General features: G+C 43.3%; 1 protein-coding gene across 2 annotated transcripts in view; it reads left to right on the forward strand.

Moving 5' to 3' along the window:
• The first annotated feature begins 3347 nt into the window (after window positions 1–3347).
• The window catches only part of LOC139229978 (WW domain-binding protein 2-like), a 42081-nt gene continuing 18858 nt past the window's right edge, over window positions 3348–26570 (forward strand). For both annotated transcript variants that reach the window (XM_070861673.1, XM_070861674.1), the window contains exons 1-2: window positions 3348–3454; window positions 23457–23565. In XM_070861673.1, coding sequence (XP_070717774.1) covers window positions 3396–3454; window positions 23457–23565 — 168 coding nt within the window. In that variant the 5' untranslated portion in view covers window positions 3348–3395. The remainder of the gene's footprint in view (window positions 3455–23456; window positions 23566–26570) is intronic.

The raw sequence follows: 26570 nt of genomic DNA on the forward strand, positions 1-26570 counted from the left end.
ACCGGTACGCTCGCGGCCTTCCGCGAGAGGTGGGCACCGGAGGGACTGGAGTGCATCATCACGCCCGGCAACCAAATTTTAATTTGATTTTACGTTTTAAAGTTTAATTTGTTTTAATTGCCGGTGTTTTTAGTGTCCCCTTCCCTTTTATAGGGGGCACTGGGGAAAAATTGTGATTTTAGTGCCCAAAAAAAACCCAAAAAAAGGAAAAAAAAAAACCAAAAAAAGGAAAAAAAGGGCCTTGTGAATGTCTGGTGTGTCACCCAGTTCGGGTGGCACGGTTTAATGTGTTTTGTTTTGCAGATAAGCTCCAAAAAGAGCTTCATGCACAAGGATCCCCAGGTCCCTCTGCACCGCAGCATGTTGTAATTTCTCCCCATTCAAATAATATTCCCCTTTATTGTTTTTTTTTCCAAGGTGGATGACCTCACATTTTCCGACATTGTATTCCATCTGCCAAACCTTAGCCCATTCGCTTAACCTATCTAAATCTCTTTGCAGCCTCTCTGCGTCCTCTACACAACCCGCTTTCCCACTAATCTTTGTGTCATCTGCAAATTTTGTTACACTACACTCTGTCCCCTCTTCCAGGTCATCTATGTATATTGTAAACAGTTGTGGTCCCAGCACCGATCCCTGTGGCACACCCACCAACCACCGATTTCCAACCCGAAAAGGACCCATTTATCCCGACTCTCTGCTTTCTGTTAGCCAGCCAATTCTCTATCCATGCCAATACATTTCCTCTGACTCCGCGTACCTTTATCTTCTGCAGTAACCTTTTGTATGGCACCTTATCGAATGCCTTTTGGAAATCTAAATACACCACATCCATCAGTACACCTCTTCCACTATGCTCGTTATATCCTCAAAGAATTCCAGTAAATTAATTAAACATGATTTCCCCTTCATGAATCCATGTTGCATCTGCTTGATTGCGCTATTCCTATCTAGATGTCCCGCTATTTCTTCCTTAATGATAGCTTCAAGCATTTTCCCCACTACAGATGTTGAACTAACCGGCCTATAGTTACCTGCCATTGTTTTTGGTCCCTGCCACAAACTTCCTTCCCTAGCCACTGACTCCATCCCGCTCCCCAACTCCTGTCTGAGGCTGAACCAGAATGTTTGCAACCAAATGAGCTTTCGACCACATATCCGCAGCTGAAGCTCTCATCCATGCCTTTGTTACCTCTAGACTTGACTATTCCAGCGTATTCCACTTTGGTAAGAAAAATAAAAAAGCAAATTATTATTTAAATGGGGAGAGATTACAGTACAGAGAGATCTGCGAGTCCTTGTACATGAAACTCAAAAAGTTAGCATGCAGGTACAGCAAGTAATCAGGAAGTTGGCCTTTATTGCAAGGGGGATAGAGTATAAAAGCAAAGAAGTCCTGCTACAACTCTACAGGGCGTTGGTGAGACCACACCTGGAGTACTGCGTACAGTTTGGTCTCCTATTTAAGGAAGGATATACTTGCATTGGAGGCAATTCAGGGAAGATTCATGAGGTTCATTCCTGAAATGAAGGGTTTGTCATGTGAAGAAAGGTTGAGCAGGTTGGGCCTATACTCATTGGAGTTTAGAAGAATGCGAGGTGATCTTATTGAAACGTATAAGATTCTGAGGGGGCTCGACAGGGTAGATGCACAGAGGATGTTTCCTCTCGTGGGGGAAACTAGAACTAGGGCGCATAGTCTCTGAATAAGGAGTCGCCCGTTTAACACGGAAATGAGGAGGAATTTCTTCTCTCGGAGAGTCATGTATCTTTGGAATTCTCTACCCCAGAGACCTGTGGTTGCTGGATCATTGACTATATATAAGGTGGAGATAGACAGATTTTTGAAAGATAAGGAAGTCAAGGGTAATGGGGAGAGGGCAGACAAGTGGAGTTGAGGCCAGGATCAGATCAGCCATGATCTTATTGAAGGCCGGAGCAGGCTCGAGGGGCCAAATGGCCTACTCCTGCTCCTATTTCTTATGTTCCTATGTTCTCCTAGCTGGCCTCCCACATTCTACTCTACGTAAACTAGAGGTGATCCAAAACTCAGCTACCCCCTGTGTCCTAACTTGCACAAACTCCCACTCACCCATCACCCCTATGCTCGCTGACCTATATTGGCTTCCGGTTAAACAACGGCTCAATTTCAAAATTCTGATCCTTAGTTTCAAATCTCTCCATGGCCTCGCCTCTCCCTATCTCTGTAATCTCTTTTAGGCCCACAACCACCTCCCCGCCTCACCTCCGCCGCCCTCCCGTGAGATGTCTGCGCTCCCCTAATTCTGCCCTCCTAAGCATCCCTGATTATCACCGTTCAACCGATGGTGGCCGTGCCTTCTGTTGCCTAGGCACCAACCACTTTGACAAAACTTTTGGTCACCTGCCCTAATTTCTACTTATGCGGCTCGGTGTCAAATTTTTAATCTCATAATACTCCTGTGAAGCTCCTTAGTGCCTTTAATGTAATGAAACGTCCAATCATCATCATAGGCCGTCCCTTGGAATTGAGGAAGACTTGCTTCCACTCTTAACATGAGTTCTTAAATGGCTGAACAGTCCAATCCGAGAACCACAGTCTCTGTCACTGGTGGGACAGATAGTCGTTGAGGGAAGGGGTGGGTGGGACAGGTTTGCTGCATGCTCTTTCTGCTGCCTGCGCTTGATTTCTGCACGCACTCGGCGGCGAGACTCGAGGTGCTGTATAAATATAAAGAAAGACTTACATTTATATAGCGCTTTTCACAACCAACGGATGTCTCAAAGCGCCAATGAAGTACCTTTGGAGTGTAGTCACTGTTGTAATGTGGAAATGCAGCAGCCAATTTGCACATAGCAAGCACCCACAAACAGCAATGTGATAATGACCAGATAATCTGTTTTTGTGATGTTGATTTAGGGATAAATATTGGCCCCAGGACACGGGGGAGAACTCCTCTGCTCTTCTTCAAAATATTGCCATGGGATCTTTTACATCCACCTGAGAGAGCAGACGGGGCCTCGGTTTAACGTTTCATGCAAAAGACCACACCTCCGACAGTGCAGCACTCCCGCAGCACTGCACTGGGAGTGTCAGCCTAGATGTATGTGCTTAGGTCCCTGGAGTGGGACTTGAACCCACAACCTTCTGACTCAGATGCGAGAGAGTGCTACCCACTGAGCCACAGCTGACAAGTTGTTGTTGTTGTTGTAGCCAAGTGTCGTTCGAGGCACGAGGGACCGAACGGCCTGCTCTGCACGTGACGGAGACTCCGTCCCCTCCATTGTGTGTCACCGGTAACCAGGGGAGACAGCTCCTCCCGCCCCTGCTGCGCGCGGTGTATTTTTAAATAAAGCGCGTGACGTCGGCCGCAACGGCAGTCGTCGTCTGAGGGGGGGGAGGGGTGAGAAAAAAGATGGCGCTCAATAGGAATCACTCGCAGAGCGGCGGCGTCATCATCACCAACAGCGAGAGGTAAGGGAACCAGGTTCGCGCTCACCGCCGCGGGGGAGGGGAATATTGCCGCCGGCTCCAAGCCCCATTTTAACCCGCGTTCGGGCCCCCTCTCCCGGGCGGCGAGGCGGGAGAAACGGGGGAAAGGTTTTCAACTGCCGTCGGGCAGGTCCTGTCAATCAACCCGCGGAGCCGCCCCCCTCCCCAATCTCCATTGGCTGGTTTCGCACCCAGCCGAGCTGCCATTGGCGGAGGCGGCCGTCGATCAGAGAGGGACCTGTCCGTCCCACCGCACAAAGATGTAAACATCATATGGGGCATGTTGTCATCAGGCTGGTGTTTGCGAGAGTGGCTGAGGGCCATCCTAATCGGATTTTATTCTGGCATTTGCCAAGTATTTTGTTGCTAAATGAAAGGATTTTGGACCTGGTGATTTTCTTTTCACCTTGGAAGTAAATTAAATATTTAAGGAAGGATATACTTGCATTGGAGGCAGATCAGAGGAGGTTCACTAGGTTGATGATTTTTTAAATTTATCTAGCGCCTTCATTATAGTAAAACATCTCAAGGTGCTTCACAACAGTGTTACAGACAATCTGATACATTTGACACTGAGCCACAGAAGAAATTAAGGCAGATGATCAAAAGCTTGTTTAGAGGTGGGTTTTAATGAATGTCTTAAAGGAGGAAAGAGAGCTTTAGGGAGGGAGTTCCAGAGCTTAGGGCTCAGGCAGCTGAAGGCACGGCCACCGATGGTTGAACAGTTATAATAAGGGATGTTCAAGAGGCCAGAATTTGAGGAGCGCAGACATCTTGTGGGATTGTGAGGTTGAAAAAGATTAGAGATAGGGAGGGGAAAGTCCATGGAGTGATTTGTAAGACATCTTGTGGGATTGTGAGGTTGAAAGTGATTACAGAGATAGGGAGGGGCAAGTCCATGAGGTGATTTGTGAACGAGGATGAGAATTTTGAAATTGAGGCGTTGCTTAACCAGGAGCCAATGTAGGGCAGAAAGCACAGAGATAATGGGTGATCTTGACTTGGTGCAAGTTAGTTCATGGGCTGCTGAGTTTTGGATGACTTCAAGTTTATGTCGTGTGGAATGTGGGAGGCCGGTCAGGAGTGAGTTGGAGCAGTCAAGTCAAGAGGTAACAAAGGCATGAATGAGGGCTTCAGCAGCAGAAGAGTTGAGGCAGACAACGTTACGAAGGTGAAAAAAGGCGATTTTTAGTTATGCTGTTAAGTGATTAGAAACTAATTTCGGGGTCAAATATGACACCTAGGTTGCGAACAGTCTTGTTCACCCTCAGATTGATGCTAGGGAGAGGGATGGAGTCAGTGGTTGGGGAATGAGGTTTGTGGTGGGGACCAAAGATAATGGCTTCTGTCGTCCCAATATTTAATTGGAGAAAATTTCTGCTCATCCAGTACTGGATGTCAGACAAACAGTGTTACAATTTAGATACCAAGCAGGTGTCGACAGAAGTGATGGAGAGGTAGTGCTGTGTGTCATCTGCGTACATGTGGAAACTGACTCCGTGTTTTTGGATGATATCGCCAAGGGGTGGCATTATAGATGAGAAATAAGAGGGGACCAAGGATAGTTTCTTGGGGACACCAGAGGTAACGGGTGGGAAGAGAAGCCATTGTTTGAGATTTTCTGGGTACGATTAGATAGACACGAATGGAACCAGACGATTGCAGTGCCACCCAGCTGGACATTGGTGGAGAGGTGTTGGAGGAGGATGGAGTGGTCAACCGTGTCAAAGGCTGCAGATAGGTCCAGAAGGACGAGGAGGGATAGTTTACCTTTGTCATAAAAGATGTCATTTGTGACTCAGAGCAGTTTCGGTACTTTGACAGGGGTGAAAGCCAGATTGAAGGGATTCAAACATTGAATTCATGGAAAGATGATCTCGGATTTGGGAGGCAACAACACGTTCAAGTACTTTGGACAGGAAAGGGAGGTTGGAGATGGGACGATAGCTAGCAAGCAAAGTGGATATGATTCTGGAGATGAGGGGGTTGACTTATGAAGATAGTTTGAGCAGGTTGGAGTTCAGAAGGATGAGGGGTGATCTTATTGAAACATATGATAATGAGGGGGCTCGACGAGGTGGATGCAGAGAGCATATTTCCACTTATAGAGGAAACTAAAACTAGGGGGCATAGTCTCAGAATAAGGGACTGCCCATTTAAAACTGCGATGAGGAGGAATTTCTTCTGAGGGTTGTAAATCTATGGAATTCTCTGCCCCAGAGAGCTGTGGAGGCTGGGTCATTGAATATATTTGAGGTGGAGATAGACAGACTTTTGAGTGATAAGGGAATAAAAGGTTATGGGGAGCAGGCGGGGAAGTGGAGTTGAGGCCAAGGTCAGATCAGCCATGGTCTTATTGAATGGTGGAGCAGGCTCGAGGAGCCAAATGGTCTACTCTTGCTCCTATTTCTTATGTTCTTAAAATTATACAGAACAGGAGGCCATTTGGCCCATCATCCCTCTGCTTGTGAAAGATCTGTCCAATTTGTCCCTTTCCCCACAGCCCTGCAAATTTCCCCCCTTTTCAAGTTTTTATCCAATTCCCTTTTGAAAGTTACTATCAAATCTGCTTCCACCAGCTTTTCAAGCAGCACATTCCAGATCGCAACAACTCTCTGCATCCTTTTGAAAACAAAGTTCATGCACTCATAAACTGTAAATACCAGTAACATGAAAAAAAGTCTCTGAATGTTTTGCAAATCTCTGGTGGTACATAGTTTGGAAACTGTCCCCCTTGTAGAAACTGACTGCAGTTGGGTGTTAGTAAGTAGTGTTTGGTGAACAATAATATTTCTGTCCACTATAATGTTTATGCCTTGTTGAATACCCCAGTCTGTTTTTGATTTTGCATTTAATTTCTTTGATATTATACATGTCTATTTTATTAGATGCAGTAAAAACTGACTCGGGGGGGGGGGGGGGAGAGAGAGATAGATAGATAGATAGATAGATAGATAGAGGAATTGTAGAGTAGCGACAGGAATGCTGCATATTGGAGCAATTCTGAAAAACTAATTTGGAGTTTGCAATTGATACTGGAAGTGATGTTTTAGGCTCTGAAATAGCTTTTCATTGCCTGCCAAACTTCATTGCAATAGATTCATCTAACCAACCCCCCCCCCCCCGTGTCCAAGGGCTAGTTAACATACTGAATGGAGACAATGAATGTCAGTAGGTTGTTTGAACATAGAGTGGGGATTCACAACAAAGCCCAACCCTATCCTCAACTGACATGTATACATACACTTTCTGACTGGGGCTGGCCACTGGATAGCTTTTGGGATCAGGAACCATAGCTGCTGCTGATATTTATATATAAACGATCCTCCATTACCTGCCATTATCTCCATTCTGCTTGTCGTTAATGGCAATTGACATGGTTGAGAGTGGCCAGATTGATATGCACATATGGGTTAACAATACCTAGATATGGAATGAGGCTAATTCAATAGAAATAACATGAACTGAATTGAATCTCTCTCAGGCCTTGAGGTTGATTTATGTTGGGTAAGAGGAGCTTGCTATTACCGGACTGTGAAATGAGATTTTCACTTATGCAAGGCTTTATCCTCCAGAAATTCTCGGAGAGTAACTGAAGCATTGATAATGAACAGTTTTACTGTACCATATTGTATAGGAATTTACGTTGGGGTTTTGAATTTTTGTTTGGTGTGCAGAATCCTATTGCCATGCTTGAAAAGTCTCCAATAAAAGCTAGTGCAAAATTTAGACGTGAGCTACTGTTTTCCCAATATGGAGTAATCTTTGGCAAATCTGCATTAATTGCCCATCTCTAGTTGCTGTAAGAAGGTGGTCATGGTGGGCATTCTGAATCGCATCAGCCCTTGTGTTGATGGCATTCGTACAATGGTGTTGGAAAGGGAATCTAGGATTTTGACCGAATAGTAATTCAAGAATGGTGGTATATGTCCAAGTTAAGATGATGTGTGACTTGGAGGTGATGGTGTTCTCATGATCTTGCTGCTCTAGTCCTCTTTGGTGGTAAAGGTCAAGGGACTGGGAAGTAGTATATTGCATTCTACAGATAGTACATATTGCAACCACAGTCTGCCAGGGGTGGATATGGAGTCAAGTAATGGGGCACCAATCAACTGGGCTAATCAGTTCTGAAAGGTCTTGAGTGTTGATGCAGCTACACTCGTCGAGGCGAATATTTCATCACTTGAGCTTTGTGTTGAGTGCAAGGAGGTGAGCCACTGGTTGGCTCTATTCAGTGGTGACCCCCCGGGATGTTGATGGTTATGTCAGACTAAACTAGTGAGGAGGTCACTAGCATGGTGTTTAGGTGAGTGTCTGTATGGACTTCCAGGAGGCACTTGATAATGGTTCCGCACACGAGATTATTAGCAAAGCTGAGAGCACGCCGCATTGTAGGTAATTTTGTGAGATGGGTTGGTAATTGGTTGGGAGTTAGCTGATAGAGATCAGGGGTTAAGGGGTTATTCTCTGATTTGGCAGGATGTGACAAGTGGGCCTCAACTTCTGACTATATTAATGACTTGGATGGCTGAATAGAGAGTTGTATATCTAAGTTTGCAGATGACACTAAGTTAGGAGGCGCAGTAAATTGTGCAGATGTGAGCAGGAAGTTACAAAGCGACATCGAGAGACAAAGTGAGTGGCCAAAACTATGGCAGTTGGAGTTTAATGTGAGGAAGTGGGTGTTTATCCACTTTGGATCTGAGACACAAATTGGAATAATTGCCTAATGGCGAGAGGAAAGGGCTTCAGGTGTCCATGTACACTCATCGCTAAAAGCAAGTGCACAGGCACAAAAAGTACTAAAATAGGCTAATAGGATGTTGGCCTTTATCTCAACGGGATTGGAATACAATGAGGAGGAAATGATGCTGCAGTTGCATAGAACCTTGGTCACATGCTATCTGGAATACTGCATTTATTTTGAGCATCACACCTCGGGAGAGATGTATTGTGCCAATTCACCAGAATGATTAAATTATGAGGGCGGGTTGTATAAACCTGCCTTGTATTCTCTTGAGTTTAGACGGTTGCGGAGTGATCTAATCAAGGTCTTTAAGATTATAAAAGGGATTCGATAGCATAGATGCAGTTGAACTATTTCATCTGGTGAGGGAATTGGAGCTAGCCCATTTAGAATTGAATTCAGAAAGCAGTTTTTCGTATGACAGAGTGACTGCTGTCAACATAGAAACATAGAAAATAGGTGCAGGAGTAGGCCATTCAGCCCTTCGAGCCTGCACCGCCATTCAATATGATCATGGCTGATCATTCCCTCAGTACCCCTTTCCTGCTTTCTCTTCATACCCCTTGATCCCTTTAGCCGTAAGGGCCATATCTAACTCCCTCTTGAATATATCCAATGAACTGGCATCAACAACTCTGTGGCAGGGAATTCCACAGATTAACAACTCTGAGTGAAGAAGTTTCTCCTCAACTCAGTCCTAAATGGTCTACCCCTTATCCTAAGACTATGTCCCCTGGTTCTGGACATCCCCAACATCGGGAACATTCTTCCTGCATCTAACCTGTCCAGTCCCATCAGAATTTTATACGTTTCTATGAGATCCCCTCTCATCCTTCTAAACTCCAGTGAATAAAGGCCCAGTTGATCCAGTCTCTCCTCATATATGACAGTTCAGCTATCCCTGGAATCAGTCTGGTGAACCTTCGCTGCATTCCCTCAATAGCAAGAACGTCCTTCCTCAGATTAGGAGACCAAAACTGAACACAATATTCCAGGTGAGGCCTCACTAAGGCCCTGTACAACTGCAGTAAGACCTCCCTGCTCCTATACTCAAATCCCCTAGCTATGAACGAATCAGAAGCATTCTGTGTATAACTGTCGGGTCCCAAATTTGAAAAAAATAACGTTCACCACAACTGACTGAGGATTTGAGACGTGCTACGCCACAAATAAAGGTTCATTAACGTTGGTGTTAATGTTACTATGGTTGGGTTAATGTTACTATGGTTAGTTTGATGAATGTTACTAGGTTGGGTTAATATTACTGGTGATTTTTCCAGTTGAAGAACTGCTGTCTCGACGGACAAACAACAACTTTTAAAAATAAGCTCACAGTTCGAATTTTATTTAAAATAAACGGTTCTGCCAGAATTCTCTAAATCCATTTCTTTCTTCCTCATTTTGGGAAGTCCGGCAACACACACAAAAAAACCCACTGGAACTGCGCATGCACAAAGACTTCTGGTTTGCTGGCAGCGGTCGCATCATTCATATAAAGCGTAGTGGAAATCTAGAACTGTCTCCCCCAAAAGGCTGTGGATGTTGGTGCTTTCAAGGCTGCAATCGACAGATTTTTGTTCTGTAAGGCTATCAAGAGATTATGAAGCAAAGGCAGGTGACCTGGATTGAGGAACAGATCATCCATGATCCAATTGAATGGCAGAACAGGCTCAAGGGGCTGAATGGCTTGTGTTTCTATGATGGAACATCAATGTGCAAGTTGACAATATCCATGGCTTAGGGACCCCACATCTGTGCAGGGATACTGTTGGAGTTTAATGAGCTTTTTAAAAGCATGCAAATCTACGCAGTTTTCCCTTTATGCAACAACTCCACCTCACAGCTTCTTATGTAGATAACGAGAGCTGGAGTTCAGTTGATGTAATGAAAGGAAATCTTGGATCAGTTTTGCAATGTCACCCGACCTTGAGCAAGTTACGTAATCTTTATACGAGGTAAAGTTGCAATGTGTAGGGCTGGTTTATTACGATTGTGGGTGGCAGGTGGAGCAGAGTGAGACGGTGGACAGTCTTGGATATACCCTGCAGTGATTATCTGACTTTTTCCACTGCTTGCATATTTGTATTGATCACAATAATATAGGCTGCGTATGCTCTTTAATAGAAGAAGTTGGAAACAGGTGTGGCACCTTTGGGCCCCTCTCTGCATGTCAATCCTAATTCCTTGCCCTTCTCCATATTTCTTAATACCCTTACATCCCAAGTACATATCTATTTTCCTTTGAAACACCTCCATTGACATTACACCTATACCCTGCTCGGTCAGTGCATTCAAAATTCTCAACAATTTGTGTGAATTTGCTTTTGGATTTTTTTTTAACTGGCTAAGCTAGTAAGATTATTCTGGATTCTCCTTCTAGTAAGAGGTTGTTTCCTTTATATGCTGTCAATCCTGTTCATTATTTTAATGACATTGCCTGACCTGCTGAGTGTTTTCCAGCACTTTCTGTTTTTATTACATCGTTTAAATACTTCAATTCGATCGCCCCATCTGTCTCCACAAAATGTAATCCAAATCCATCCACAATATAATCCTGGTGAATTGTCTCTGGACCTTCTCCAACGCCAGGATATCCTTCCTAATGTGGGGCGCTCCGAACTCCACACTCCCACTGTGGTTTGAATAACGCTCTGCATACAGTAGTACCTTGATTTTATGTATTCTAAACTGCGTGTGATGCATCATGTTAGCCTTTTCTGATTGCTTTTTGCACCTGTAAAATAGCTTTTGATAACATGTATACCTGGACCCATAAAAAAACCCCACTGTCTGTCTCATTAGATTATATTCACCTGCCAATTTTGCTTGCAAAGTGTATACATTATGTTAAACTGCATCTGGCATCATTCTGCTCAATTAATCTAACTGTCCCTTTGCAGGTTCTGGATAACTCTCCCTATGAACTATACTTACTGGTACAAAGCTTGTCTGGCTGCAAAGCCTCACTCCATAAGTCGGAGGTCAAAACCTGTGGCGTTGCTTAGGAGCCAAAGGGAACAGCCGCACTTATCGAGCATTTAAAGAACATAAGAATTAGGAACAGGGGTAGGCCATATGGTCCCCCAAGTCTGCTCCGCCATTCAATAAGATCATGGCTGATCTTTGACCTCAACTCCACTTCCCTGCCCGCTCCCCATTACCCTTGACTCCCTTATCATACAAAAATCTGTATCTCCATCTTTTAAATATATTCAAAGACCCAGCTTCCACAGCTCTCGGGTAGAGAACTCCAAAGATTCACGACCCTCTGAGAGAAGACATTCCTCCTCATTTCTGTTTTTAAATGGGCGACCCCTTATTTTGAAACTATACCCCCTGGTTCTAGATTCCCCCACAAGGGGCAACATCCTCTCTGCATCTACCCTGTCAAGCCCCCTCAGAATCTTGTGTTTTAGTAAGATCCCCTCTCATTCTTCTAAACTCCAGGGAGTATAGGCTCAACCTTTCTTCATCTAACAACTCCTTCATCTCTGGAATCAACCTCATGAACTTTCTCTGAACTGCCTCCAATGCAAGTATATCCTTCCTTTAAATAAGACAAAACTGTACGCAGTACTTTAGGTGTAATCTTAACAATGCCCTGTACAGTTGGAGTAGGACTTCCCTACTTTTATACTCCATTCCTCTTGCTATAAAGGCCAGATTTCCATTTGCCTTCCTGATTACTTGCTGTACCTGCACGCTAACCTTTTTGTTAGCATGCAGGTACAAGAACCCCCAGATTCCTCTGTTCTCATCTCATGGGTAGTCCCTCGAATTGAGGATGACTTGCTTCCATGTAAAAAAGTTCACGGGTGTTTCAATGATGGACCTAAAATTCCAGGTCCGAACTAAATCTTGAAGGGTGGAAGATGTCTGTGCATGGATTTTTTTTTAACGTGTGGTGACCGATGCACATCAGCCACCACACAGGCTTGACCGAGCTAGGTCTTGGTCCAGTAGCCAGGATTAACCAAGACAACTGGAGACCAGCTCTGCTGCACAGACCAAGCACGCACACATATTGCAGTGTGGGCTGGCCCGTGCTGCCCCTGAGCCCTCGCCTCTTCTGGGCCCCGAACTCACGCCTCTGCTGGGCCCTGATCATGTCCCTCTACAATCTCTCTCCGCTCCTTTGCCCCGACCTTGCCGCTCCTGCTGTACCTGCACACGCTCCAATCACCGACCTGGACCTTGGTGATGTCCCTTTTCACTGCCGTTGCTCTCCTGCTCCAGCACGTGGTGCTCGCTGGAGTGGTATGCTGCCACGCTGCTCCTTCTGCTCCCCTGCCTACTCCGATGGTGCTCGCAGGCCGGGGGCCGCTCAGACTGCTGAGTTAGGCTGTACTACAGCATTTTGTAATCACACTCCATTTAAAAAATAATTTGCTTTTTTATTTCTCCTACCAAAGTGGATAACATCACATTTTCCCACATTATAGTCCATCTGCCAAATTTTTCCCCACTCACTGAGCCTATCTATATCCCTCTGTAGATTATTTGTGCCCTCCTCACAACTTGCTTTCCTACTTTTCTGTGTATCATAAGCAAATTTGGCTACATTACACTCTGTCCCTTCATCCAAGTCATTTAATATAGATTGTAAATAGTTGAAGCCCCAGTATTAATCTCTGTGGCACCCCACTAGTTACAGTTTGCCAACCTGAAAATGACCTATTTATCCTAATTCTCTGTTTTTTTTTTCCTGTTAATTAGACAATCCTCTATCTACATTAATATATTACCCCCAACCCCATGAACTCTTATGCAGTAACCTTTTGTCTGGCACCTTATCGAATGCTTTCTGGAAATCCAAATATACGACATCAATTGGTTCTCCTTTATCCATTCTGCTCATTACATCCTCAAAGAACTCCAGCAAATTTGTCAAACATGATTTCCCATTCATAAAACCATGCTGACTCTGCTTGACTGCATTATGATTTTCTAACTGTCCTGCTGCTGCTTCCTTAATGATGGATTCCAGAATTTTTCTCAATGACGGATGTTAGGCTAACTGGTCTATATTTTCCTGCTTTCTGTCTCTCTTTCTTAAATAGTGGTGTTACATTTGCGGTTTTCCAGTCCGCTGGGACTTCTTCAGAATTAAGGAAATTTTGGTAGATTACAACCAATTAATCCACTATCTCTGCAGCCACTTCTTTTAAGACCCTAGGATGCATGCCATCAAGTCCAGGGGACTTGTCCATCTTTAGTCCCATTAGTTTGCCTAGTTCTTTATCTCTAGTGATAGTGATTGTCTTATGTCTTCCCCCCCCTCCCCCCCCCCCCCCCCCCCCCCGCAGTAGCTCCTTGATTATCAATTATTGGAATGTTTTTAGTGTCCTCTACTGTGAAGACTGATACAAAATATTTGTTCAAAGTCTCTGCCATTTCTGTTTCCCATTATTAATTCTCGAATTTCACCCTCTAAGGGAGCAACGTTCACTAGCTACTCGTTTCCTTTCTATAATACCTGTAGAAGCTCTTGCTGTCTGTTTTTATATTTCTTGCTAGTTTACTCTCATATACTATCTTCTGTCTTTATCATTTTATTCCTCCTCATCTCAGTCTTAAATGACCGGCCTCTTATTCTGAGACTTTGACCCCTAGTTCTAGACTCTACAATCAGAGGAAACAGCCTCTCAGCATCTACTGTCAATCCCCCTCAGAATCTTGTCTGTTTCAATGAAATCACCTCTCGTTCTTCTAAACACCAGAGTATCGGCCCAAGCTACTCAATTTCTCCTCGTAGGACAATGCTCACATCCTGGGAATCAAACAATTAACAGGTGCTTTCTTGTTACCATTTCATGTTTTTTATGGAACTGTGTTTCCTGTAAATGGAATTGATCCTCTGTGATCTGCAAACTGACCTTACTGGGGATGTATGCCCCAGGGATTTACAATGATCCTACTTGCAGTAATCTGCTTACTGGCTTTAATGTAGTCTCACACAATGCTATTCAATCAATGGATATTAAAGACTAGGGGCCCGAACTTGGTGGTAGCTAAGTCCCACCCAAAGCACCACCGATATATCTGATAGTACTTTGGGTGGGAGTTTTGTAAAAATGTTCCTGAGAGAACGCCCAGTGACAAAAAAGGGACTTGTGCCGTGAATCTGGGCGATAGCGGGCAGGAGCTCCCAATCTCAGCGGCAAATGCAATCCTTGCCAAAGTGCCGCTGAGGTTTGAGTCAGGCCAGGGAATAAAAATTCACGCAAAAAAAACCCCACTGGAAGACCTTCAGGAGACCCCATTCACCTAAATCGCTGGGGAAAAAAGTCACTAATGTTTTTTTTGCAGGTCTTCATACTTAATGTTGGGGTTAGACCTCCCTCCACGCAGCAGTCCTTCCCCCTGCTGTCACCGACTCCCGTCCAGAGGAATCTGCCAGCTCGGAGGACACTTGCACGCTAGCGTGCATCAGCGGGCGGTTCCTAGCAGTCCTCCCCCTCCCACCGGCGCTGACGGGAGACCACCCAAAAAACTCGGCGGCAGCGGGCAGTAAGACCACCAAATTCGGGCCCGAGGTGGCTTACAGACAAAAACAATTAATATATTACAATTAAGTAGCGATTTTATGAAATTCAGCAAATACTACTGCAGATATATATGTCATCTTCTGGACAAAACATTTTGGATGGAATAGAAAGCTCCTTTATTTTCAAAAGACAGTGTTCAGATTATTAACCTAGAAAGAAAGACTTGCATTCATATAGCGGCTTTCACGACCACTGGGCTTCTCAAAAAGTTTTACAGTCAATGAAGAACTTTTGCAGTGTTGTAATGTGTAAGGGGGTGGTCTCTATGAGGGGGTCAGATTCCCTTGTGACAAACTTGAGCGGTTCGAATCGCTCCCACTCCCTTAGGTTCTAGACTCTGGATTTATTTGGGGGATGTGACAAAGTGCAAAGGGCACTGGTTTAATGCAAAAGAACTTTGATTTTATTACAATCAAGAAAATTACAAACTTATAATTACTCTAAAGAAAATACAATGTCAAAACTTATTCAAACTTAGTAAAGAACAATACCTTACACATCCAGAGGGGGTTACAATAGCTTATAATGACTAATAGAGAACAACGCATTACATTCAAAGGGGGTCACAGTAGAATTACACCTCCAATACCTAATCCAAGCTAGGTTAGACTTCAGGGCAGGCAGGGACTATGCTTACCAATCCTTTTGCCAGTTAGCGGTAAATCGCGGTTTCGGGGTTCACTGGATGAGGTAGGGTCTGCTTGCTGTACCCCGAACGTCGGAGAAGACTTCTTGCTGCGCAATCTTCAGTTGGGTTGAGTCCGCTGATGCGATAAGGCGCTTTTTGTATCTATGGGGTAAGTACCTGTTTTCTTTGGCTAGAAATAGGTTTCTACAGTCTTTTAGGTAATGTTTTACCCGTTAGTAGGTCAGGATTAGATTGTAGAGTGGAAACTTTTCGATTCTTCGTTTTTTTCCTGTTGGAGTTTTGTTTCGAGTTTGGTCGATTGCGGTGGTTTTCCGTTGATACCACGTTGGTGGTGGTCGGTTGCTGCTGCGATGGTGATATTCTTCCTTCAGGAATTCGAGGCTGGAGAAGTTAGTTTACAACTGTCGTGTTGGTTTCTCTCCTTGTCTTGATGGCATACTCACAGTATAGTACCTGGTGTAGTATTTTTTTTACATCAGAACATCTTTACTGGCATTATTTTAGTATGACAGGCATTCCACTAACAGGTAACAGACCTAACAGTATTTAAGCAGCATTTTGTGGTTTGTCAGCTGAATAAAAGTCTCCTAATTACTGTTAAAATACACTGAATATAAACCAACTAATAAATAAATGGTCACCAAAGATGACAAAAATAAAATAAAATCATAGCAAATGGCCCGTTTAAAAGAAAATGCATCTCTATTCAATAATAAAACAATTGCTTTCAGCCAAAAATAACTTTAAGCAATAATTAGTCATATATTACCATTATGGTCAATTGATTGCCCAAATCCAAAATGGATATCTTCAATTAAACAAAGTTCAAAATCCATGCAGCAGTATATTATTTTCAGGTCAGTGGTACCAGCTTCCCTCTTCCACTGTCAATGCTGCATATTCCTGAAGCTTTTGCTCAGAAGCACTTTCCTTCAAGTTTATGTCTAGGTGGCAACTTAGAATTTTCCTTTCCATGATTGTAACTTTGTTCCAGGCCTAATTGGTCTGATACCGACTCTTCAATTTCCTCTCCTTGGCTCTGGTGACTAGTGGCCTGCTTCCCTTCTCCACACACCTGGCCTGGCCCATTACCCCCATGTCCCACCCGGCTCCCTAGTAACTGAGTTCCCTGGTTACCCGGCTCCCTCCCACGCTCGCTCAGTGCGAGGCGCCTTCCAATGGCCACCGTTGCCGCCTCGCTCCAAAAAGCTCGATCAGTTCCCAAGTACGGTGTAGTATGGCATCTTTTTTTATTTCAAAATATACTTTATTCATAAAAAAATCTGTACAGTACATTCAAATGCATTTCAATACATTTAGTTGCGGTCAGCAATCCCGTACACTATTATTTGGGTGCTGACGGCAGTTCCGTTCGTTACATTTCCTTGTTTTCCAGTTCAAGTGCAATTCGGTCCAATACGGGATACATTGTAATACATTCAAACAAATTACATTTCATGTGTCACTATACAGTACACGGAATGGGTGACGGTATATTGACATTTTTCTTTTCAACATGCATTTCGCAACAGACCTTGCATTGTACATGGCGCTACAATACGGTGTAGTATGGCATCTGAGGTAGTAGCAACCTTGCAGCTACTTAGCAACCCAACCGCTGTTGAAAACAGGGGCCAGTTATACGATTTCAATGGTTCTAATCTTGGCGCCAAATCTGTTCAGAATTCTTTGTTTAAATTTGGCGGGCTTGGCTCCTCTTTGTAATATTTTAGCAGGCTCGTTAAAAGTTGATATGTTTTGGGTGGGTTGATGTTCGAAAACTGTTTCCTGATTGCAATTACCAAGCTAATATTTCCATGTCCTTTTGTGCTTGGTTTTCGCATACAGGGTGGCTTGAGCCTCTTTTGTGATGTATATGCTGAAATGGTTTTCCAGATTCATGTTGATGGTTAGCTATCTCTGGGCTATTTGTTATAACGTTAATGTCTCTTGTGGAGAAGGATTCTCAAATACCCATTTCTCCAGACAGGTTACTTTAGACCTCACACCCAGGTTGTCTCCTGTTAGTTCTCTAGGCCTGCCCACAGCCTTGAATTTGTCTTGTAAAAGTTCAAAATTCTATTAAAGTTCAAAGTTTCTTCCATAAGCACTTTAGGGTTCCAAACTTTTCAGTAGATAGTCCCAAATTAAATTTCCTTTCGAATGAGCCCAAACACAGGGGAGGTTCTTGTGAATTTTGCACCCTTCAAATGTGGGAAACTCAGCAGCCAATTTGCGCACAGTAAGCTCCCACAAACAGCAATGTGATAATGACCAGATTATCTGTTTTTATGTTGATGAGGGATAAATATTGGCCAGGAAACCAGGGATAACTCCCCTGCTCTTCTTTGAAATAGTGCCATGGGATCTTTTACGTCCACCTGCGAGAACAGACGAGGCCTCGGTTTAACATATCTCATCCGAAAGACGGCATCTCTGACAGTGCAGCACTCCATCAGCTCTGCACTGGAGTGTCAGCCTAGTCTCTGGAGTGGGACTTGAACTCTCAACCTTCTGATTGATAAGACCATAAAAAATAGGAGCAGGAGTTGGTCATTTGAGCCCTCGATCCTGCTCCGCCATTCAATAAGACCATGGCTGATCTGATTTTGGCCTCAATTCCACTTCCCTGTCTGCTCACCATAACCCTTGACTCCCCTATCGTTTAAAAATCTGTCTATCTCCTCCTTAAATATATTCAATGACCCATCCTTAGCAGCTCTCTGAGGTAGAGAAGAAATTCCTCCTCATCCCCATTTTAAATGGGTGACCCCTTATTCTGAAACTATGCCCCCGAGTTCTAGATTCCCCCAAGAGAGGAAACATCCTCTCTGCATCTACCCTGTCAAGCCCTCTCATAATCTTATGTTTCAATAAGATCACCTCTCATTCTTCTAAACTCCAATGAGTTTGCTCAACCTTTCTTCATAAGTCAAACCCTTCATCTCAGGAATCAAGCTAGTGAACCTTCTCTGAACTGCTTCCAATGCAAGTATATCTCTCTTTTAAATAAGGAGACCAAAACTGTACGCAATACTCCAGGTGTGGTCTCACCAACGCTTTGTATAGCTGTAGCAAGACTTCCCTACTTTTATACTCCATTCCCCTTGCAACAAAGGCCAGTATTCCATTTGCCTTCCTAATTACTTGCATGCTAACATTTTTTGTTTCATGTACAAGGACCCCCTGATCCCTCTGTACCGCAGCATTTTGTAATCTCTCTCCATTTGAATAATTTGCTTTTTTATTTTTCCTACCAAAGTGGATAACCTCACATTTTTCCACATTATACTCCATCTGCCAAATTTTTGCCCACTCACTTAGCCTATCTATATCCCCTTGCAGATTCTTTGTGCCCTCCTCACAATTTGCTTATCTTTGTATCGTGAGCAAATTTGGCTACTTTACACTTCATCCAAGTCATTAATATAGATTGTAAATAGTTAAGGCCCCAGCACTAATCCCTGTGACACCCCACTAGTTACAGTTTGCCAGCTTGAGAATTACCTATTTATCCTGACTTTTGTGTTCGTTAGCCAATCTTCTAATCATGCTAATATATTACCCCCAACCCCTTATGCTCTTGTCTTGTGCAATAACCTTTTATGTGGCATCTTATCGAATGCCTTCTGGAAATCCAAATTCACCACATCTACTGGTTTCCCCTTTATCCACCCTGCTCGTTACATCCTCAAAGAACTCCAAAAATTTGTCAAACATGATTTCCCTTTCATAAAACCATGCTGACTCTGCTTGACCTGTATTATGATTTTCTATAAGGCCCACTACTACTTCCTTTAATAATGGACTCCAGCATTTTTCCAATGACCAATGTTGGGCAAACTGGTCTATAGTTTCCTATTTTTTGTCTTCCCTCCATTCTTAAATAGGGGAATTACATTTGCGGTTTTCCAATCCGCTGGGACTTTTCAGAATCCAGGGAATTTTGGTAGATTACAACCAATGCAGCCACTATCTCTGCAGCCACTTCTTTTAAGACTCTAGGATGCAGGTCATCAGGTCTAGGGGACATGTCCACCTTTAGACCCATTAGTTTGCCTAGAACTTTTTCTTCAGTGATAGTGATTGTTTTAAGATTTTCCCCCTCCCTATAGCCCCTTGATTATCTATTATTGGGATGCTTTTAGTGTCTTCTACTGTGAAGACCAATACAAAATATTTGGTCAAAGTCTGCCATTTCCCTGTTTCCCATTAATTCTCCAGTCTCACCCTCTAAGGGACCAACTTTAGCTAATCTCTCTTTTCTTTTATATAACTGTAGAAGCTCTTCCTGTCTTTTTATATTTTTTGCTAGTTTACTCTCATAATCGATCTCTTTAATAATTTTTTTAGTCGTCCTTTCTGGTTTCTAAAGAATCCCCAATCCTCTGGTCCAGCAGTAATCTTCGCAACATTGTATGTCTTTGTTTTCAATTTGATACCATCCTTTACTTCCTTAGTTAGCCACGGATGGTTCATCCTTCTCTTGGTGTCTTTCTTTCTCTCTGGAATATATATCTTTGTTGAGAATTATGAAATATCTCCTCAAATGTCTGCCACTGCTTATCTACCATCTTGCCCTGTAATATATTAACCAACTCTGCCTTCATACCTTTGTAATTGCCTTTATTTAAGTTCAGGATACCAGTTTGAGACCCAGGTTTCTCATCCTCAAACTGAATTTGAAGTTCTAACATGCTATGATTGCGCTTCCTTAGAGAATCCTTTACTATGAGATGATTCATTAATCCTATCTCATTACACATTTCGATCTAAAATAGCCTGCTCCCTGGTTGGTTCCACAATGTACTGTTCTAGGAAGCGATCCCGAATACACTCTGAACTCTTCCTCAAGGCTACCTTTGCAATATTGATTTGTCCAATCCAGCGAGTGTGCTACCCACTGAGCCACAGCTGATACGTCGCAAGTTCAGATGGTTTTATAATTTTGGAAAACGTTCCGTAATGATGTGATGCATTGTAACGTAACCTATATGTCACAATGCATCAGTCAGGCTAGGACAAGCATGGAGTTATTTGGTATAAGCACATACCAACATTTTGGAAAGAAACGTTAAAACTAATATAAACTCCTGGTTGAAGTCATCCAGTGTGAGAAATCTCAATTGCTGCATTTCCCAGCGCAGACAAATGTTCAAAGACTTGTTTGCATATTTACAGTGCAAACAGTAATACAGCGAGCTGTTTCTTTATTGTGATGGAAGAATTATTTGAGCTCAGTGGGAGCCCTTTAATTGACTTGAGAGGAGAAAAATCAGCCCTGGTTCCTAATTACTAACTGATGCATTGACAGGTTCAGCACCAGCTGTGATGTTCCCTCTGTTTCTCACACGCACTTGAAAAATGGAGACCAGGATAAGATATTGAAAGGTGGTTAGTGCCCATGGATCTGGCTCCAGTAAGAATCAGTGCTTTCATGAGAGGAAGGGGGGAATAAAATGAAAGACTTGCATTTACAGAGCACCTTGCACAACCTCCAGATGTCCCAAAGCATTTTACAACCAGTGAAGTCACTGGTGTGATGTAGGAAACATGGCAGCCAATTTCTACACAGCAATGAAATAAATGACTGGATAATCTAGTCTTGGTTGAAGGATAAATGTTAGCCAGGATACTGGGAGAACTCCCCTCTTCGAATAGTGTCATGAGGTCATTTACACCAATCTGAGAATGCAGATGACCTTGGTTTAACATCTCTGAAAGACAACACCTCTGACAGTGCAGAACTCCCTCAATACTGCACTGGAGTGCCATTCCAAATTTTGTGCTAAAGTCCCTAGAGTGGGACTTGAACCTTCTGACTCGGGCGAGAGCAATACCCACTGAACCAAGCCTGGTGGAGGAACAATTCAAGAATTCGGAGCGAGGAGAAGCTTGTCGATAAACTGTAATGCAGGGAAGCAAGTGTGCAGAGTGGTGACATGTAGTTAGGGAAGTTTGGTGGGTGTGGACTGGGGGTGAGATGGAACAGTCTTTGATACAGCAGCAACCAGTAATTTGTGGAGGAATAGTGTTTTCCATAGATAAACTGGAAAAGGAATTGGCGTTGCAGGAAATTCGCTTCAGTTACTACAAGGTTAAACTTGCTCTGGTCTAATGGGAAATGCTCCGATTCTCTCAAGTCTGGTTAGAACGGTGTCTTTTCATGTCGGGGTCCAGAGGCCAACAAGGTCACTTTTTTTTTTGGAATAAATTATTTTCTGTCTTGCAATGAATGTGGGAACTCATCCAACAAATCCACTCTCAGAATATCTAACTGCAGGTAATTGGTATTACTGCGATACCAATAAAAAAATTTGGCTCTCGAAGAACCTCTACTCTAGACTGATATAGTTTGTTGTTTCTCTTTTCCTTTAAATTGACATCTGCCAGTCAGAGAATTACCAATACTTATGATTTTAAGAACAAAAATACAACACAATGTTAATATGCGTAATGGATTGAATTTATCAAATTTGATTCACTTCCCACATTTTGAAGGACTTGAACTGACCTTTTTGGATTGGCACTAGTTTAACAAGAATCACCAGTAAAGGTTATTTCAAATTCAATACCTTTTCTTTCTCTCTCTCTCCCTGCTCCCCCCATCCCTGCATCACACATGGCACTCCTTTTGCTAATGTATGTGGAGTCTGGCAGTATGTATAACCAGGAGTGTAGATTAAATTCTGGCTCAGACCAAGTAAACTCCAGCCTGTCAGTGATTCCATTTTGTGCCCACCTACTCCATTACTAACTAGGGAAATATATAAAATAGATAATTGAAACAAAAGTCTGCAGTTACAGATGCAAAATTGCATCTCTAATTTTGATTTTAAATTGTCATCATTGGTAGATAGGCCAGAGTAGGAAGGGGAGCTGTGAGGAGTGAGCAGTAATTCCTGTAGTAGAGTTTCTGCAATTTCTAAATGTGAAATTAGCTCAATATAGATGCTTAAATACTCAGATTGAACCATTACAATCAAAATCCATTGGATGCATTGTTTATCCAGTGAGTGAATCCAACAGGATAACCAGCAAATAGTGTTTCAATGAACCATAGTCCGTCCATGATGACCAAGGATTCCTGTTTACTGTGTGATGATTCTTGTTAATGTTGTCAATAATGAACTTCTCATATGGAAATGGGTGTTGCTTTTTAGATTTGTTGACGTGGGAGGCCTGGGGAGAATGTTGTCTGACTAAACAATTTGGAATTTAGTTGTCTGAATTTGTATGTCCATAGAGCCAAACAAGGGTATTATTGAGCCAAGTCTTTTAAGGTGTTAGTTGGCTAAAATATGGTCCAGTTTATTTCCAGTTGCCTCCCTGTCTTTGCAGGAGGCCCTGTCCTTTGCAGAGCTATCATTGCATGAGTACCAGCAGCCCTCTGATGCCTTGTCAACGAGATCAGCCTTCGTCAGTGAGCCTGAGCAATGGCTCTCCAGAAGCTTTTTGACTGTGGACGCTATTGAGGCTGAGCCTGATGCTTTCTGTGTACACCCCCTCCAACAGTGGGCACACAAGCATGGGTACCATGGCTGATTCTCACTCCCTCCCACCTCCTCCCCCCCCCCCCCCCCCCCCCCCCCAACTCACTTACCATCTCCTGCCTGTTGCCATTCTAGACGGGGTGTGGGGGCAAACTGTAGTTCTTCTACTGCCGCTCTGTCTGAGATCAGGTAACTTAGCGCAGAATGCTAATCAAACACTGTCTTGGTTTCATCCATTAGGCTATTGGGGAAAGAAAATCGAACGTCTGTCTCTGTGCACTGAGGCAGTTGGTCCCTCTTGGAGTAACTTTTATCTGGTGCTGTGCAGTCACAGTGGAACATCCCATCTTGCACTTCCCACAAGGTGCACTTCCCAGTGGATGCCACCAAACGCAGTACTGTATTGGCAGAGGCCATGGGTGGTTGGGAAAGGGGTGGGTAGATCAGTTTAAAAGTTTGAGAAGATTAAATCTCTCTCTTTACATGTGGTATTTGTTGGGTCTTTGAAGTCAAATGTATGTTTGCTCATTCTTGTCTTGTTTTGCAGCTTTTTAAAGGAGTGCAAAGATGTGGAGCTCTCGTTCAGTGATTTGGCTGCAAAGTCTGATTTCTTTAAGGGGACCAAGAAGGGGTCGCTGTATTTGACGCCATACAGGGTAAGGCCCAAAGAGTAATATTCATAGAGTAACTGTCTCTATTGCAGTGCTCACAAATAACTGGTCTGCCTGCACAGTGTGCTTCACAAAAACTCATTTACAAAGCGAATGACAATCTGGCCATTGGCATCTGTATCCACTGTTGCTCACTTCAGGTACAATGCAATTTAAATGCAACGTAAAGCTCTTTTCTAATCTGTCGAACATGCTCCTTAAATATTCTTGTTTAAAAATGGCTTCACAACTCCTTGATTGGGCAAATGAGGTCGAGCCATTGTGTTGTACTATGTCGAAATCTCGACTCTCAATATAAGACTCTAACACAATCCGCTCCGGTAGATGTTCCTTTAAGTTTTACTTGCAGTATGGAAGAGTCTCACTCAGTCAGAGGCTAAGCGGAGACTCCCAATAGGGTGTAGATTCACAATGTATTTATACAGTAGAACAACCAAGTTATGGTTCCATCCTGTATTGGTTCTGCCTTTGCAGTCAGCAAAAACAATGAGTTCTCCAATCAATTAATGATTTCCACATCCTTGTCTGAGTCTTTTACATATTTCCAAATGTTTCCTTTGTCAGTATTTTTGGTGGGCTAGCCAGCAGTAACTCGATTAGGATGTGATAATGTGCTATCACTGGTTTTGCGTTGTTTTAGGATTGTCCAGTTTTCTGGCCATCTATTTGGGCCCATGATTTCCATAGTGGTTGATTGGGTAATTGGCTGCTTTCATATGTTGGATGAGTTCTGTAGTTTAGATAATGGCTGGTAATTTAATTTATCTCTTAGGGGGTGAATTGGTGCTGCATCTTTACAATCTTTATCTAGCCCTTCTAAGGTCTGGCATAGCGACAGACTATTGATAATACAGAGGAGCACAATGGGTGGTACTTATCTCAGCAGGACAGTCTTTCTGTTGTCTGGTGGTTATTAATCAGCTATCAGCAGTTTCAGTCAAGGTTAGCATGTTTATGCAAACACTGTTTTCTGCAGAAGCTTCTGGCAGGACTGGGACTCCATTTTGTTTTACTGCAAAAGGGTACAAGAAACAGCCTGTGCAACTTTAAGAGTACATTTCCACAACTATTATTCATAAGTAGAAGTTTTATTTTTCTTTTCTCAAAAATAATACAAATAGCAAATATATCTCGAATAGATGCTCCGTGGCTGGCAGCAATGGAATGCCGAAAGTTAACGCAATAACTTAACTGATGCGAAGAGGTTAGCCGTAGATTGAGTCCATACAATATGTAGTTAGCTGCCATATGTTCTTTTTGTATGTGACGATGTAAGAGCACAGGTTCCTCCCCAGTCCCTTGTCCCCGGTTTACATAGGATTACATATATGGTACAGAAACAGGCCATTTGGCCCAACCGGTCCATGCTGGCATTTATGCTCCACTCGAGCCTCCTACTGTCTTTCCTCATCTAAATCTATCAGCCTAACACTCTATTCCCTTCTCCCTCATATGCTTTTCTAGCCTCCCCTTAAATGCATCTATACTATTTGCTTCAACCACTCCCTGGTAGTGAGTTCCACATTCTCACCACTCTTTGGATGAAATGGTGGCTGCTTGTGCCATGTGATGATTAGGCTAGCTTCTTTCAAGTGCTCTAAGGTTAGGCCTTGAGTAGTCCTACAAACATACAAAAGAATAGGAAAGGACCAACTGGTCCCATTCAGACATAATGTAGTCTTATTCAACCTCCCCGTGCCCCCACCCCCCCAAGTCATGCAGTCATCTGGAAGATGCAGAACAACCGTGGGGCAAGTTAGGGACATTTAGCCCGGGGCAAGTTAGGGACATTTAGCCCAGGCAAAATTCCTCTCTAATCCCTGAAGACAATTAAGCAAGCTCCACAGATTGCAGTAAACCATAAATAATTATAGATACCGTTCACCTGATGTCTTCTGCTCTCAGAACTCATCCAGATTCCTTTTGACGGCTTTTGTATAAATATAAAGAAAGACTTGCATTTATGTAGCGTCTTTCACGACCACCGGACGGCTCGAGGTGCTTTACAGCCAGTGAAGTACTTTTGAAGTGTAATGTGGGAAACGCGGGAGGCAATTTGCGCACAGCAAGCTCCCACAAACCGCAATGTGATAATGACCAGATAATCTGTTTGTGATGTTGATTGAGGGATAAATATTGGTCAGGACACCAGGGAGAACTCCCCTACTGTTCTTCGAAATAGTGCCATGGGATCTTTTACGTCCACCTGAGAGAGCAGACGGGGCCTCTGTTTAACATCTCATCCGAAAGACGGCATCTCCAACAGTACAGCACTCCCTCAACACTGCACTGGAGTGTCAGCCTATAGTTATGTGCTCGAGTCCCTGGATGGGGAATATAGTCAATGGATACACATCTTTCTGTTCCTGGCATGAAGACATGTGCTTTTTAAAGAAAGCATTTCCCCACCTTGATCAGTTAGTCATAACTAAACTCCCTTTGTCCTTCACATCTGTAGCATTTTATTTTAAACAGGAACTGCTGTGTAACTGAGTCTTTACAATTCAGCTTTGTTGCATTGACAGATCCTTGATGGTAAATTATCCTTAGGCAGTTGAGTTAAAAGCTTGGGAGACAGAATCGTTGATTTGATTCTAATAATTCAATCTCAATAACTTGTTTAGTATTGCTAATTACTAGAGATATTTATGTAAAGTTAACCATAATCCTTTGCAACTTGTGTTTGATTTTAAAAAGAAAGGTCTCAGTGATGTTTGGCCCAAGTCTTCACTGATTTCAGCTGGAGTAATACAATTGCCCTCAGCATTTTCAGGCTAATGGGGGTGGAATTCAGACTGGATTCCTACTCCGATTGCAGATCAGTGATCTCTGCTGGAAACACACATGTATAGACATGGGGAGGACAGGATCAGGTTCCGCTGTGATGCGCGCCACCCATATGGCCGAATAATCCACCAGTACTTGCGTTTAAAATTATGCTAAACCTATATGAAACACTAGTTCGGACTCGGCTGGAGTACTTTGTCCAA

Source organism: Pristiophorus japonicus, chromosome 19 (assembly GCF_044704955.1).
Source record: "Pristiophorus japonicus isolate sPriJap1 chromosome 19, sPriJap1.hap1, whole genome shotgun sequence".
NCBI classification, from domain to species: domain Eukaryota; kingdom Metazoa; phylum Chordata; class Chondrichthyes; family Pristiophoridae; genus Pristiophorus; species Pristiophorus japonicus.